The sequence below is a fragment of the Mya arenaria genome, chromosome 6 (assembly GCF_026914265.1).
Source record: "Mya arenaria isolate MELC-2E11 chromosome 6, ASM2691426v1".
NCBI classification, from domain to species: domain Eukaryota; kingdom Metazoa; phylum Mollusca; class Bivalvia; order Myida; family Myidae; genus Mya; species Mya arenaria.
This window is the reverse complement of record NC_069127.1, coordinates 9,333,717-9,345,463: the sequence shown is the minus strand read 5'-3', so window position 1 is coordinate 9,345,463 and position 11,747 is coordinate 9,333,717. Positions and strand designations below refer to the sequence as shown.

The 11,747-nt window shown below is 36.6% G+C and overlaps 1 protein-coding gene across 2 annotated transcripts; it reads left to right on the top strand.

Annotated features, from left to right (window-relative positions):
- Nucleotides 1-167: 167 nt before the first annotated feature.
- On the top strand, nucleotides 168-11,616 carry LOC128238543 (pyridine nucleotide-disulfide oxidoreductase domain-containing protein 1-like). Of its 2 annotated transcripts, XM_052954576.1 has the most exons (13): nucleotides 168-271; nucleotides 1,582-1,662; nucleotides 1,940-2,059; nucleotides 4,492-4,563; nucleotides 5,639-5,695; nucleotides 6,158-6,395; nucleotides 6,657-6,745; nucleotides 7,058-7,175; nucleotides 7,480-7,589; nucleotides 7,897-8,019; nucleotides 8,560-8,697; nucleotides 9,499-9,571; nucleotides 9,903-11,616. In XM_052954576.1, exons 1-13 carry the CDS (start codon nucleotides 209-211, stop codon nucleotides 10,076-10,078), a joined length of 1,458 nt encoding a protein of 485 aa, XP_052810536.1. In that variant the 5' UTR covers nucleotides 168-208; the 3' UTR covers nucleotides 10,079-11,616. The 2 variants fall into 2 exon arrangements, with proteins under 2 accessions (XP_052810536.1, XP_052810537.1); XM_052954577.1 differs by lacking the exons at nucleotides 168-271; nucleotides 1,582-1,662 and having other exon boundaries at nucleotides 1,956-2,075.
- Nucleotides 11,617-11,747: the final 131 nt, after the last annotated feature.

Sequence of the window (11,747 nt, the reverse complement as noted above, 5' to 3'; positions counted from 1 at the left end):
GTGAAAATAAGTTATCTGTCAATTTTGTTTGAATTTGTTCAAGATAAAGGTATAGAATATTTGCTTGAACGTAACAATATAATACATATCATAACAAGGTGCGTTTTTTCCTTAACATATATCCATTCCAATTTTAGCGTAGATATTACAACATAGTAGCAACATGGGGCGCTTGCCTTTTCCAAGCGTTCACTGACTTAGACGCAACATGAAGAAAAATAAGTTTCTCGTCATTGGAGGCGGCATTGCCGGAGTGACATGTGCTGAACAGGTGAATTTTGTAACGATACATAATCGTTTTTCTTCAAACTTCGAATATTTCTGTAGCGTAAGCAAGCTATACGCGTCATTTTAGCTGTTATAAATGAGTTGGTTTGTTGCAGGTTACACTATACTACGCGTGTAAAGGCTACATTCCACTATACATAGAAAAATGCACCCTGTCTGTTGTTCGGAGGGGGGAGGGGGGGGGGGGATTCTTAATCTAAACTAAATTTGAATTTTACTTCAAAAAGACATAGACATTACATTAGCCTGGACTATAGGGCATGGTGCGTTGTTATGACACCGCCTCCCCTCCCCCAAAGTTTTTTTTATTAAAATATTCCCAAGCTTATTTATAATGATGGGGAAACTGTAACTAGTAATGGTTAACAAGAAATATATGTTCTCATACTATTATTCTATAATCTTTGTTAAAAACATTTATTTTGGACATACAAACCCAGTGGATTTACCTGTACTGTATTTAAAAATTGATCAATCAAAAACAGTAAGAAAACTAACCATTCTGGATTGTATTCATGCACATCATTTAAAGAATGCCACTCTGGTTGGACTTGCTTTGCTATAGGAGAATTTTCTGGCAAATGCTGTATAACAATGGAAATACTAGCACACCACTAAATCTTGATTAGTGCCATTTTTGTGTCAAATGGAATAAGTCTGTGTACTTTAATTGTCTAGTCACGGTTAACTAGCAAGCGGCAACCAGATTTGCAGCAACTACATTTCAAGGATGTTTTAAAGCATAAAATGATAGTGGCTTTTTCTCTGCACAAAACCACCAGGTGAATTTCTTTTACATATCACATTGTACTTGCTACCTAAGAGGAGGGCTCTTTACCCCACAAAGCATCTATACTTGAACAATTTGTATTTGTTTCACTACAAATAACCAGTTTTATAGTAGCTTTAAATTATGCTTGCGGTGCCAAATGTGGCAATACAAATTGACCATCCCCTTGGTGCAAAAATATGTTCTGATTGCGCTTTGTTAATAACTGATTGAGGATCACTTTTTTCCTAGTTTGAATGCAAACAGGATTTGATATGTGACTTGTTTGTATTCAGTCTGGTAAGCTTTTCTTGGCAAGTAACAGAAGGCCTGAGATGAGTCATGTGACTGTTCTGCACAGTGCATGCTTGTGTGTGGATAACTAAATATCATTTTATTTGCATTCAATGTTGAAAGACTGTAAAATCTTTTCAAGAAGAGCAATCTTAAATGCTCTGCACATGTGTATTTAAAAACTTGTTTATGAGTACTGATTTATGCACAAATATTTTGGTTATTTGCAGTTATCTTCATTGTGCCCTACTGAAGAAGTCGCCCTGATCACAGCCTCAAAGCTCATTAAAGCAGTTAAAAACTACCAAAAGGTATGTATTGTGGTCCTGTTTGCATGAAACAATATAATCTTGACACAAACACCACTTGCCCTAGGTTGGGAGCTGGCAGTTTTGTAGCTTTGAATATGAATAATTTTATTTTATACATTGCATGAAACATGAGGTAAACTTAATATCAGTAAATAGGTACATATACACTAGATCTGTTCACAAGTGTTCGTCCATATGTATAGATACTATAGTTAAGGGTATATAATTATTTGATTTATATGTATATTAATCATTTATTCAATTGTGTGGGATTCAGGTCTCCCGCACACTGGAACAGTTTGATGTCGAGGAGCGTCCCATGATTGCCATGGAGACTGACTTTCCCAATGTCCAGGTGATCCATAACAAGCTGACGAACCTTGACACAGACAAACAGGTACAGGACTGCTGATGTGAGTTCTTAGTTGTTGTGATTTAAAATATCAGTTGATGGTTCATTGGTTTAATATATTACCAATGTTGGATTTAAAATTGTGACTTATTTCATGTGACATATATGTCACATTTATGTGTGTTTAAGGCTGCACTCTCACAGATTTACCGTTTTTCCAATTTTTTTTATTTTTATACCCCCGACAAACAAAGTTTGAAGGGGGTATATTGGAGTCACTCTGTCGTCGGTCGGTCGGTCCGTTGCAATTTACCTTGTCCGGAGCATAATTAAAAACTACTGGATGGAATTGGATTAAACTTCATACAATGGTAGAGCATAATGAGAGGAAGTGCAATGTACAATAACCATAACTCTATTCTGGCCTATTACTGAGTTATTGCCCTTTGTTACTTTCTTTGTCCAGAGTATAACTTGAAAAGTACTGGATGGAATTCATTGGAACTTCATACAATGGTAAAGCACAATGAGAGGAAGTGCAGTGTTCAAGAACCATAACTCTACCTAAACTAATTACTGAGTTATTGCCCTTTATTTGTTTTTTTTGCTGTCTATTTTTTCCAGACATTAACTTGCAAACTACTGGATGGAATTTATTAAAACTTCATACAGTGATAGATCATAATGAGAGGGAGTGCAGTGTACAGAAACCGCAATCCTATTTCAGCTAATTACAGAGTTACTGCCCTTTGTTACTTTTTTCTTGTCCGGAGCATAACTTGAAAACTATTGGATGGAATTTAATAAAACTTCATACAGTGATAGATCATAATAAGAGGGAGTGCAGTGTACAGAAACCGCAATTCTATTTCAGCTTATTACAGAGTTACTGCCCTTTGTTACTTTTTCTTGTCCAGATCATAACTTAAAAACTATTGGATGGAATTAAATAAAACTTCATACAGTGATAGATCATAATGAGAGGGAGTGCAGTGTACAGGAACCGCAATTCTATTTCAGCTAATTACAGAGTTACTGCCCTTTGTTACTTTTTTCTTGTCGGGAGCATCACTTGAAAACTATTGGATGGAATTTAATAAAACTTCATACAGTGATAGATCATAATTAGAGGGAACGCAGTGTACAGGAACCGCAATTCTATTTCAGCTAATTACAGAGTTACTGCCCTTTGTAACTTTTTCTTGTCCGGAGCATAACTTGAAAACTATTGGATGGAATTTAATAAAACTTCATACAGTGATAGATCATAATGAGAGGAAGTGCAGTGTACAGGAACCACAATTCTATTTTTCAGCTAATTACAGAGTTACTGCCCTTTGTTACTTTTTCTTGTCCGGAGCATAACTTGAAAACTATAAGATGGAATTTAATAAAACTTCATACAGTGATAGATCATAATGAGAGGGAGTGCAGTGCACAGGAACCGCAATTCTATTTCAGCTTATTACAGAGTTACTGCCCTTTGTTACTTTTTTCTTGTCTGGAGCATAACTTGAAAACTATTGGATGGAATTTAATAAAACTTCATACAGTGATAGATCATAATGAGAGGAAGTTTAATGTACAGGAACCGCAATTCTTTTTCAGCCAATTACAGAGTTATTGCCCTTTGTTACTTTTTTCTTGTCCGGAGCATAACTTGAAAACTATTGGATGGAATTTAATAAAATTTCATACAGTGATAGATCATAATGAGAGGGAGTGCAGTGTACAGGAACCGCAATTCTATTTCAGCCAATTACAGAGTTACTGCCCTTTGTTACTTTTTTCTTGTCCGGAGCATAACTTAAAAACTTCCGGATGGAATGTAATAAAACTTTATACAATGGTACAGCACAAGGAGTTCACTGTACATGACTCACTACACTGTTTTAGCAAATTACAGAGTTATTGCCTTTTTCTGTGGTTTTTTTTTTTGTCAAACTTTTGTCCGGACAGTAACTTGAAAACTACTAGATGGAATAGCATAAACATAATGAGAGGCGGCGTTCGGGGGTATTAATCACTTTCAGTGATAGCTCTAGTTTGTCTTGGAATGAACAAATTTTTGCGTAATTATCTGTAACCAGTAATAAAAGATCCCTGACAAAAGATCGGATCGCAGATTTTCATATTTTCGTTCTTAAATTAATGTTTCATGGCTAAACTGTGACCAACGGTTTAAGAAAAATGTATGAAACATCAATTTTTGAACTTAAAATATAAAAACCTGCAATCTAATGTTTTGTCAGCAGTCTTATAAGACTGTTTTATATGAATTTTCGCATAAATTGGCTCGTTCCATGTCAAAAAATGTTGTCAGAATGTTCAATCTGTGAGAGTGCAGCTTTAATGCACAATTACTGACCTTGCTGATCAGTCCTCAATATTTACTTAGGATTATACTTTTATTAAAATTATGTAAAATATCCCGAAAGTATTAAAACATTACATCATTATGACTGTTACATTTGCAGGTGGCCATGTTGGCCGATGGGGGTGAAATTCAGTATGAAATGGTGTGTATATGCACAGGAGCAAGACCTAGGGTAACACACACTTTCTACATATTTGGCATCTTTCCAATATCTTTCTAAGATAAGATATAGGCTTCTTATTTTCAACCTTATTAATAAGCGAAAAACTTAATAGTAATTTTCTTCTTTTCTCTCCTGTCCTGTTCATGGGTGTTCGTGCCTACATGTTCCTAATAGACATTTCCAGTAAAATATGGGGTGCTGGAAAATTCCACCTGGATCCTCCTGTCAGATGAATCATGCCCAACAACAGCCATTTATGATTTATTTTACTTATAGTGAAGTTATTTGAATTTATTATTCCTCACTTCTATAGAACATATAGTAAAAACGCCGCTGGGCAATAATTTTGATGCTTTATCACCCTCTACCGCACTGTTACTCTCAGACATCATATGAATGTTTGTTTGGTAAAATAATATAGATATTGACTGCCCTGAGGGTGACCATGCATATTGCCTCAGTCAACAGTATTTACCTCAGGTTGACAATATGCACCATCACCCTCAATTGGTCAATATTTATATAATATCTGTTTTTCTACAGAAAAAAAATGATTTGATGGGAACTGTTTGTAATAGACAGATAAAGTTTGTTTCTTTAAGAATACACCAATTTTTCCTTTGTTTGGGGTTGGGAGGAAGGTTTGGATCCGATCTTCTTCTTTTCTTCCTTCAAAACAGAACATTGGGAATTGGGGAAAAACTGTACCTTTTTGAATTGGATCTGGATAGAAAAATACAAATTTTTAGCCAAATAGTTCAGAAAAAGAACACTGATATGCAAGAAAAAATTGATCCTGTCTTTCTGTGTACGTGCCCACAGGTCCTTTTTTCTATCTGGACCAGAAATGCAAGATACGGTAGATATCATTAATCTAGTTAAAAATTTATCTTTAATAAATGAAATAAAAACAATTGTTAAATAAACCCTGGTTATATCAACATTTCTGAATATGCATTTTGTAATGAACTTGTAATAATAATGTAATGAATGGACTTTTCATTTTTTTAATTATCTCACCTTTCCTTTAGAATAAAAGACCAAGTACATGAGAACTTATGAATGCAATTATGTTCTGTTTCAGATGATTGCTGCCAATAACCCGTTTGTCCTGGGCATCCGTGACACAGAGAGTGTTCAGGTACAAGTTATATAGTGCTATGGATAAATCTAAGTTGGCTTTTTAATTGCCTGCATTAATTGAACATTTGGGAACCCATTTTGAAACAATGCATCCCGGTCTATCTTTTTTATTCTGAATGCATACTAGTTTGGTTGTTGGTCACCAAGGCAGACAAATGTGTTTGATCCTTGTACTCTGTATTCCCCAAAGCATAAGACCACACTTGTAACATTGTGCCAACGAAAGAGATTGATGTCAAGTTGTATTAACTTATTTAACAATTTTAACAATTGTTGTAAAATAGATTGGTTTAGAAATTAATTGAAGCATTATTTTGATAGGGGAAAAAGTACCACAGAACAATGTAAGAAAACTAGTCTCCAAGTGTTTGCTTCTTTCAAAACAAAATAAGGAAGCCCTGGATAGTTTTCTTTAATGAATAAAAAGTTGAAGAAACACCGGTTTTGTGGTTTACTTCAGACATTCCAGAAGCGTCTACATAACGCTCGGCGTATCGTGGTGATTGGTAATGGGGGTATTGCGACAGAGTTAGTGTGGGAGGTACAGGGCTGTGAGGTGTTGTGGGCGGTGAAGGATCGTCACATCTCCACCACGTTTGTCGACCCTGGGGCTGCTCAGTTCTTTCTACCACACCTTAACAAAGAGAAACCAGACACCTCGCACGAGCCAATCAAGAGGCACAAGTACGCTGAACAAGGTTTGATAGAAGTTCATAAAAAAACCCAGACTTAGAGCATATGATATCGTTGATGCCATGCTAAAATATATTGGATTCAAGTGCTAAACAAAATCAATCATTTTAAGTATTGTAACTATTCTTTTGTCTTTAATCTGACTTACCTAAGACCTTTTAGGGTAAGATTTATGAATTGCTATTGGAGATTCCTTAAATTGAAAATTAACTGAAATGTTAAATCAAGTTACACTTAATTTACACCTTGAGGTTCTTGAATATTAGCAGGTGAGGGTGATCCTGTGTCAGCAGATGGGGGAGCAGCCCTGGGGCCCGACTGGACAGCTGACCTTCAGATGAGAGGCATCACAAAGGTATACACGTAAGCTCTTAGTGGTTTTGGGGGTCACAGGGCAGTGCCTTGGGGCCGGACTTGACAGCTGACCTTAAGATACGTGGGATCAAAAATGTAGGGACGTATGAAATCTCCCTAGGGATTGGGAAAGGTTTGGGCTTGTGTTCTTGTTGTATTTAAGCCTTGGTGGACCTACTTGCATATTACATTGATCATAGAATCATTAAAATTTAAAGTATATGATCATTGTGAAACAAATAAATTATGATTTTTTTACAGAGGCTTCTTACCATATCTCTCTCCAGTGACTTGTATTTTTCCATATTCCTAGACCGGACATGCAGTCCATGTTGACTACGAGGTAGAAGTCAGATCTGTGATGTCTCCGGAGGAGTTTCGGATATCGGGGAAACCAACCACCCAGCCACCTGGCTTCTCCACTGAGCAGGGTCAGTGTATTTATAGCCACACATCAGGCACTTGCTGTGCCTTAATTTACCAAGTTAATATTCATTCAAACTTCCACTTAAGTCAAAATTGTTTGGATATGTGTCACAATTTTTACTGCAGACTGACCAGTTTCTGCTTTGAGAATTGCCCACAAGCCTTGCTCTGGTAAATGTTTGCCATATGCTTGCTCAAATCTGAATTGTACATAATGGGGCTGGACTGTTGAGATTTCTGAAGCCTGGCAACAGTTCAGGAATTTAGCGTTTAATCCTCTATGACATAGCTTTGTGTTTGTTTCTACAGATGTGTGGCCAGTGTATGTGGAACTGACAAGTGGAAGTGTTTATGGCTGTGATTTTGTTGTCAGTGCTACAGGAGTGGTACCAAATGTGCAGCTTTTCCTCCAAAATAATGTTAGTGACTAAATAAACCTTTATGGCATTTCAGTATAGTGTTTACTGTAAGAGTAGTACGGGTATTAGAAATAAACACATTGAAGAAAGAATTGTCTCTGTATTTTCAAAGCCTTTTTGTCTTTGTTGCTTAATTACACATTTCTTTAGACAATAGGCATACTGTGTAAAAAAAGCCTATAATGTTATGAAGATTGACCAAGTCCTTGTGCTCTTGTTTAATGTTTCTTTTCAAAGTGTTCCTTAACATTCAGGTGTGAGGATTAGTAGACCTTGAACCTAATTCCATAAACCATGATTGTTTTAGTTTACCATGAGCAATGAAGGTGGTATCCAGGTGAATGACCAGATGGAAACGAATGTGCCCGGGGTGTTCGCTGCTGGGGATGTGTGCACAGCCAGTTGGGACTGGGCACCTCACTGGCACCAGGTAATGATTTTATATACCGTGTATTATAACCCTAAGTGATCAGGGTGGTATCACAGTAAATAATAACATGGAGATGATTGTGCTGGGGACCCCACTTTGGCACTATATATTGCATATAAGCGCATGTTTAACAAGGCCTATAACTCTATCTTTAATAATTGTTGAGTTATGTCCCTTTCCGACTGAAACCCCCCATAAATGATCAGTGACATTCACTCAGTGGCACTCTTGTTAAATTGCGATGGTAGTTTGCCAACATGAAGGCAACATTTTGTCCAGCATTGGAATTACATTGTCATGGACTGCAAGGGCTGAAATATTGTTAGACGTTTCGGTTTTTTGAAATGGTTATTTATTGCATTGAGACGACAATTCATTAAAGACCCAGGCCATTGACTGAATAGTCAAGCTCACGATGGAAGCGTGCACAAAGTTAGTAAGATAATAAGTTTCTAATTGCAGTTTTCTTATAACTTGATTCAATGATTTAAAGTGTCTAGCTCAAACTGTGGCAGTACATTATTTCTTAATGTATTTTAGATGCGTTTATGGAGTCAGGCGCGGCAGATGGGGGCATACGCAGCCCGCTGTATGGCGGCAAGGGACCAAGGCGATCAAGTACACTTGGACTTCTGCTTCGAGATGTTTGCTCACGTAACCAACTTTTTCAACTACAAGGTAATACTGCCCTATATTGTAGAATTGTCCGAAGTGTTTCACAAATGATTTGTTTTAATATATACGCATCATAAATCTGCAAGCAATAGATACAATACATTCCACTGTAGTATGCAACACTGCTGAGGTCATGTCATATCAAATATCATCCTTTGATGTTAAAATGACATTATAAAACCAAAAATTGCATCATTAAAATGTAGCATTTTGATCTAGAAGGTCATACTTGAATGGAATACAACCGCGCAGATCAAAACGCAGTTCTAAAAACCCTATCTTGTTAGATTTTGCGGATGAATTAAAGTCAATGTCAGTCATCCAAAAAAGACTTTTAAATGAAAAAGTCATTATCATTGCACTAGTGCATGGCATCAAAGTTCAATTTTTATACAGCCTCATTAAATTTAGAATTTGAGCAAGTCAGGGTAGTATTTTACCAGTATTTTACCAGTGTTTTACCAGTATTTTACCAGTGTTTTACCAGTATTTTACCAGTATTTTACCAGTGTTTTACCAGTATTTTACCAGTGTTTTACCAGTATTTTACCAGTGCAGGGCTTTGAAGCTTGTTCTAATTATGACCACAGCATTGTCAAGGATGCCAGATATGCAAGTCTTCTTTAATGAAGGAAGAAGTTTATATATTTTTAAATATTTACGAAAGAAATACAATGCAACAATTTAAAGATATTAAATGAATAGTAGTTTTGTTTTATATAAAATTATAAGATTTTGGTAGAAAGTATTGTACGATGGCAAGTTTGAAAGTGAAAAGGCTCCAGATGTAATTTCCCTTGACAGGTGATACTGCTGGGAAAGTTCAATGGGCAGGGGCTCGGGAATGACTACGAAATACTGCTCAGGGTCACCAAGGGTAAGATATACACTACTTGGCTTTGAAATAATCTGATGAAAAATATTTCATCACATGGTTTGCTAGTAGTAATAAATATTTCATCTCAAAACTTTTTAATTCACATGGTTTTTGTGAGTACCTTAAGCATTCTCTGTAGTCATGTTTTGAAAAATTTTACATGCCCAGCATGCTTTTAAATGGTAAAGATAAGAGATGAATATACATAAAATAATGTAGACATGTTTAAGGATTATTCCAGAGATCAAATTAAAACCTGTATGCTTGACATTCTCAAGCTGAATGCTCAACATTTCTGTTCTTTTTCAACAAGCCTGTATTTCCCATTCAGGTGTAGAATATGTAAAGGTGGTGTTGCATGACAACCGAATGGCTGGGGCGCTGCTCGTGGGCGATACAGACTTAGAGGAGACATTTGAGAACCTCATTCTCAACCAGACTGACCTTTCACCCTTCAAGGACCATCTGCTAGACCCAGACATAGACATAGATGACTTCTTTGACTGACCCCTCCTGACCTCCATCATCATTGGTTGCTCAACTGCAGAATGGCGGGATGGTAACATTAGTAGCAACTCTGCAATGCTGATTGTAGCACAATGTTAGTAGTGTCTCTGTCTAGCAGAATGTAGCACAATGTAAGTTGTGTCTGGCTTGCAGAATGTACCACAATGACAGTGGTATCTCTGCCTCATTGAACATACCACAATGTAAGTGGTATCTCTGCCTCGCAGAACATAGCACAATGTTAATGGTGTCCCTGCCTGATGGAGCCTACCACAATGTGAGTGGTATATCTGCCTCATTATCACAATGTTAGTGGTATCTCTGCCTCATTATCACAATGTTAGTGGTATCTCTGCCTCATTATCACAATGTTAGTGGTATCTCTGCCTCATTATCACAATGTGAGTGGTATCTCTGCCTCATTATCACAATGTGAGTGGTATCTCTGCCTCATTATCACAATGTGAGTGGTATCTCTGCCTCATTATCACAATGTGAGTGGTATCTCTGCCTCATTATCACAATGTGAGTGGTATCTCTGCCTCATTATCACAATGTGAGTGGTATCTCTGCCTCATTATCACAATGTGAGTGGTATCTCTGCCTCATTATCACAATGTTAGTGGTATCTCTGCCTCATTATCACAATGTGAGTGGTGTCCCTGTGTCATTATCACAATGTGAGTGATATCTCTGCCTCATTATCACAATGTTAGTGATATCTCTGCCTCATTATCACAATGTGAGTGGTATCTCTGCCTCATTATCACAATGTTAGTGGTATCTCTGCCTCATTATCACAATGTGAGTGGTGTCCCTGTGTCATTATCACAATGTGAGTGGTATCTCTGCCTCATTATCACAATGTTAGTGGTATCTCTGCCTCATTATCACAATGTTAGTGGTATCTCTGCCTCATTATCAAAATGTTAGTGGTATCTCTGCATCATTATCACAGTGTTAGTGGTATCTCTCCCTCGTGGCACATAGCACAATGCTAGTGGTGTCCCTGCCTCTCTGAACGTAATACAATGTAAGTGGTGTCCCTGCCTCCCTAATTGTAGCACAATGCTAGTGCTATCTATGCAACTCTGATGGTCAAACCATGAGGCCGTTGACTTCCCCTCCAAATTTTATCTTGCTAAGCTGCGGCAGCAGCAGGCTGGAACTGTTAATAGCATTGTTGCAGAAATGTTTTCGTCCTTATTATTGTTATTATTTAGATCATTCGATCACATTGTTATTTTTTTGTATGGTCTCACTTTTTTGTGTGAAACGATGCATTATATTTATAGTTGTTGCTTTATTTTGTTATTTTTATTTTCAAAACATAAGCTCTTTATTCTGAGTTTTGTTGAACTATATTTGAAGATAAGATCTAAGACAAGTGTAAGATTATGCTGTTTGACAAAATACAATTTTGACCACTAAGCTGGTTAAAGGTTTTCTAGTACATCCCGTAATTTTGGATATTCCACTGTAACAGATATTGGAATACAATTTTGATCTATTACAAGTAAATTAAAAACAAAGTCATATATAAAGTGTTGTTATTGTTTTAAAAACCCTTGTTTAGGTGACACTACTTATATTTTATGCATTGTTTATCTACTGCCACAGTTTGATTGTGACTCTTATAGTTTTCACTAATTATGGTCCCTTAAACAGG

Excerpts from the sequence above, each read along its gene's own strand:
- LOC128238543 (XM_052954576.1), top strand. The coding sequence starts at position 209 with ATGAAGAAAAATAAGTTTCTCGTCATTGGAGGCGGCATTGCCGGAGTG. Across the intron at positions 2,060-4,491 it reads ACCTTGACACAGACAAACAG|GTGGCCATGTTGGCCGATGG; the intron begins GTACAGGACTGC and ends TTACATTTGCAG. Across the intron at positions 5,696-6,157 it reads GTGACACAGAGAGTGTTCAG|ACATTCCAGAAGCGTCTACA; the intron begins GTACAAGTTATA and ends GGTTTACTTCAG.